The sequence below is a fragment of the Meyerozyma guilliermondii genome, genomic scaffold (genome assembly GCF_000149425.1).
Source record: "Meyerozyma guilliermondii ATCC 6260 scaffold_6 genomic scaffold, whole genome shotgun sequence".
In the NCBI taxonomy this organism is placed as follows: domain Eukaryota; kingdom Fungi; phylum Ascomycota; class Pichiomycetes; order Serinales; family Debaryomycetaceae; genus Meyerozyma; species Meyerozyma guilliermondii.
Genome location: NW_001809795.1, coordinates 56,033 through 59,712, shown reverse-complemented (window position 1 = coordinate 59,712; position 3,680 = coordinate 56,033). Strand labels below are relative to the sequence as shown.

Here is a 3,680-nt window from a genome sequence, read left to right as displayed (position 1 = left end):
GTCTGCAAAGGCATCCAGTTCTTCTGTTGCACACTCGAGCTCCTCGGTTGCACCATCTAGTCACTCGATTCCTTCTGGACCTTCGAGTCACTCGACAGCTTCGTCTGTGGGACCTTCTAGTCACTCGATTCCTTCTGGACCTTCAAGTCACTCGACAGCTTCGTCTGTGGGACCTTCTAGTTCTTCAATTGCACCAGTGAGTCACTCAAGTGGTCTTTCGAGCCACTCAATTCCACCTACTGGACCTTCGAGCCATACTACTGAACCATGCGATGAGACTTCTTCGTCTGTAAAGGTATCTGGCTCTTCTTCTGCACCCTCGAGCTCCTCAACTGCACCAGTGAGCCACTCGAGTGCTTCATCCGTTGGACCTTCTAGTCACTCGATTCCTTCTGGACCTTCAAGTCACTCGACAGCTTCGTCTGTGGGACCTTCAGGTCACTCGAGTGCCTCCTCGGTTGCACCTTCTAGTCACTCGATTCCTTCTGGACCTTCAAGTCACTCGACAGCTTCGTCTGTGGGACCTTCTAGTCACTCGAGTGCCTCCTCGGTTGCTCCATCTAGTCACTCAATTCCTTCTGGACCTTCAAGTCACTCGACAGCTTCGTCTGTGGGACCTTCTAGTCACTCGAGTGTCTCCTCGGTTGCACCTTCGAGTCACTCAACTGTTTCGTCTGTGGGACCATCAAGTCACTCAATTCCACCCACTGGACCTTCGAGCCATACTACTGAGCCATGCGATGAGACTTCTTCGTCTGTTAAGGTATCCAGCTCTTCTGCTGGACCTTCGAGCTCCTCAACTGCACCAGTGAGTCACTCATCTGTCTTGTCAACTGGACCTTCCAGCTCCTGGGGCTCCTCGGTTGCGCCATCGAGTCACTCAATTCCACCTACTGAACCTTCGAGTCACCCATCTGTCTCATCTTGGGGACCTTCTAGTTCTTCAATTGCACCAGTGAGTCACTCAAGTGATATTTCAAGCCACTCAATTCCACCTACTGTTCCATCGAGCCCTGCTACTGAGCCTTGTGACCTGACTACAGAGTCTTCAGTGTCTGCTGGATCATCGACGGTGCCTACGAGTTCCTGGAGTGTTCCATCCGCCATACCGTCCAGTAGTTCGATTGCACAACTGAGTCACTCTACAGTTCCATCTGTCGGACCTTCAAGTGGACCATCTACGGGACCCTCAGTTGTCACCCCAAGCGGTCCATCTACCGGTCCAACCAGTCAAACCAGTGAACCATGTGATCTGACAACTGAGTCGTCTATTGCAGAGTCTAGTCATTCCACCGTGCCTCCTACAAGCCCATGGGTCGGATCATCTAGCTCGCCTACTGGACCAACTGGACCAACTGGACCAAGCGAAACGAGCACGCCATGCGACACTACGGAGCCAACTAGTTCCGTGGCACCAACTCACTCATCTGAACCTCCTTACCCGACCGTCCCAACTGGACCAAGCGAAACGAGCACGCCATGCGACACTACGGAACCAACTAGTTCGGTGAGACCCACTTCCTCGTCTGAACCTGCTTCTTCCACTGCTCCAGCAAGTGAAACTAGCACCCCTTGTGATACAACAGAACCAACTAGTTCAGTGGCACCAACTCACTCGTCTGAACCTCCTTATCCGACCGCTCCAACTGGATCGACCAGCACGCCATGCGACACTACGGAGCCAGCAAGTTCAGTGGCACCAACTAGTTCAGTGGAACCAACAGCTGAAAGTAGCACACCTTGCGACACAACGGAACCAACTAGTTCAGTGAAACCTACTGCTCAAACTAGCACACCTTGTGAGACACCCACCTCATCCACAGCTGCTCCAGACTCTACTACTCCATGTACTACCACTGGTGGTGGTAAAACGAACAATGTAGGTCAATGGGGCAGGAAGAGAGAAGAAGAGACCTCAGTACTTATTGAAACTGAGGTAGCTACCGTTACTTCAGCTGCACCATCCAGCAGCTGGATCAGCAACTCCACTTCTCCAATTAATCTGTATGAGGGCTTTGCCAGTAGTGTTGTTCCCCACTCGGGATTATACTGCATTGCTGCACTTTTGGTTTTCATTTTCTTCTAAGATTAACAATTGATAGACATATTTTTTTCGGTGGATTCCGGTTTTAGTCCGGTTTAAACAAGTTTTGGCACTTGCTGTTTAATTTTCACTTTTTATTGATACCTTTTATCTACGGAATTTATAAACTTTTACCTTATAGAATATACAAAATTAAAAATTAATCATGTAGTGCTTGTTTTACATCGATGATCACCTTTAATATAAGATATTTATTCAACTCCGTTGAGGAGTTAGTATGCACAGGAAAGCTAGTAATAATAGTATGTTGAAATAAAGAAGAACTTTTAGTCTCTATGCCAGAGAGCATATGACATTTTTGATGCTGTCGAGTACAAGCCAAGCAGCATGATGCTTTTATCCCGTGAACGTAAATCAAACAAAGACGGCTCTTTTAAAACTCAGATGATTGTATATCATCAAAGATAGAAAAGAGAACCAGGTCGTCATCGACAAAGTTGTTATTCACAATATTGCAAAGGATAAACTGGTCTGCAAACTCATTCAAAGTGTGGGTGAATTCCTTGACTTGGGATTTCTTTAATGTTTCGTCGCTGGTGATGTGACTATCATAGACGCTACCCCATTCAGCGAGAAGACGGTAGACCTCATCTTTCCATGCAAAGAAGGAAGTTTTTTCGACAATTGTAGGTTGCAAAATTTCCTCTCCTGGGAAGACACCCCAAGTAACGGCGTTGATATCATCTTCCTTCGTATTTGTATTGAGCTCACCGTTCTTGTCTGCTGCATAGTAAGTTAAGAAACTGCAACTCTCACCTCCCTTCTCATTGAATTTCTCAATTGACTCTAAAAGTTTTGGGAAGATATCTCTGTGGCAGAAAAACTCGAGGTATTGCTTTTGAAACACGTACCCGTTCTTTGGGCCCCACCCATAAACTTTGTCATTGGACTTGACACAGTTCAAAGAGGGCTGGGAGTTCATGGTGAGAAAGCCTCTTTGGTTCAATGATATCAATTTGTCGACAATGATAGCTGTATCTTCACCTATAGGACCATCAGACCAAGGTAAAGACTTCAAATCATTCTTCAAGTAAGATACGACAAGGTTTGACAAGTCTTTGAACGATTGAGGACATCCCCATAAATCAAAAGCCCTCTTAGGAGACTGGCGCAATAAATCGGCAGCAAAAAGATCGATATCACCAAAGGCAGGCGACCGGGAATCACCCCATCTTCCGTTAGGGAACTCATCCCAAGTAGATGTTCTGGAAATGTAGGAGTATTTTCTATTTTGCCAAAAGATGGGACGAATAGATTCCTTTGACCGCGAAGGATGTAACGATTTTCTCCAAGGAAGATCCACACCACCGATGATTTCATGGTCCTTGACTGGTTCAATGAGGTTCAAGTTTTCGAGAATCATGATTGTCGCACGTTCCAAGTTCATTGTATAGAAGTGTAAGTGAGAAACCACTTTGGAGTCAATCAACTTTTGACACATTTCACTCACTAATTCTGTACCTTTTTGTCTGACCAAATAATCATCTTCCTTGATAGGTTCCAAGGGCCTCGAGAAAGTGCGGTGGAATGGCTATTTGTGACCACTTTGCCTCTTCTGATGAAAGCAGCATAAGTC

The 3,680-nt window shown here is 46.4% G+C and overlaps 1 protein-coding gene across 1 annotated transcript; it reads right to left on the bottom strand. All coding sequences in view use genetic code 12, as the record gives it.

Moving 5' to 3' along the window:
* Positions 1–2,477: 2,477 nt before the first annotated feature.
* On the bottom strand, positions 2,478–3,545 carry MET13 (methylenetetrahydrofolate reductase (NAD(P)H); the record flags this gene model as incomplete). Its single annotated transcript, XM_001482643.1, has 1 exon — positions 2,478–3,545. The coding sequence occupies one exon, from the start codon at positions 3,543–3,545 to the stop codon at positions 2,478–2,480; it is 1,068 nt and encodes a 355-aa protein (XP_001482693.2).
* Positions 3,546–3,680: the final 135 nt, after the last annotated feature.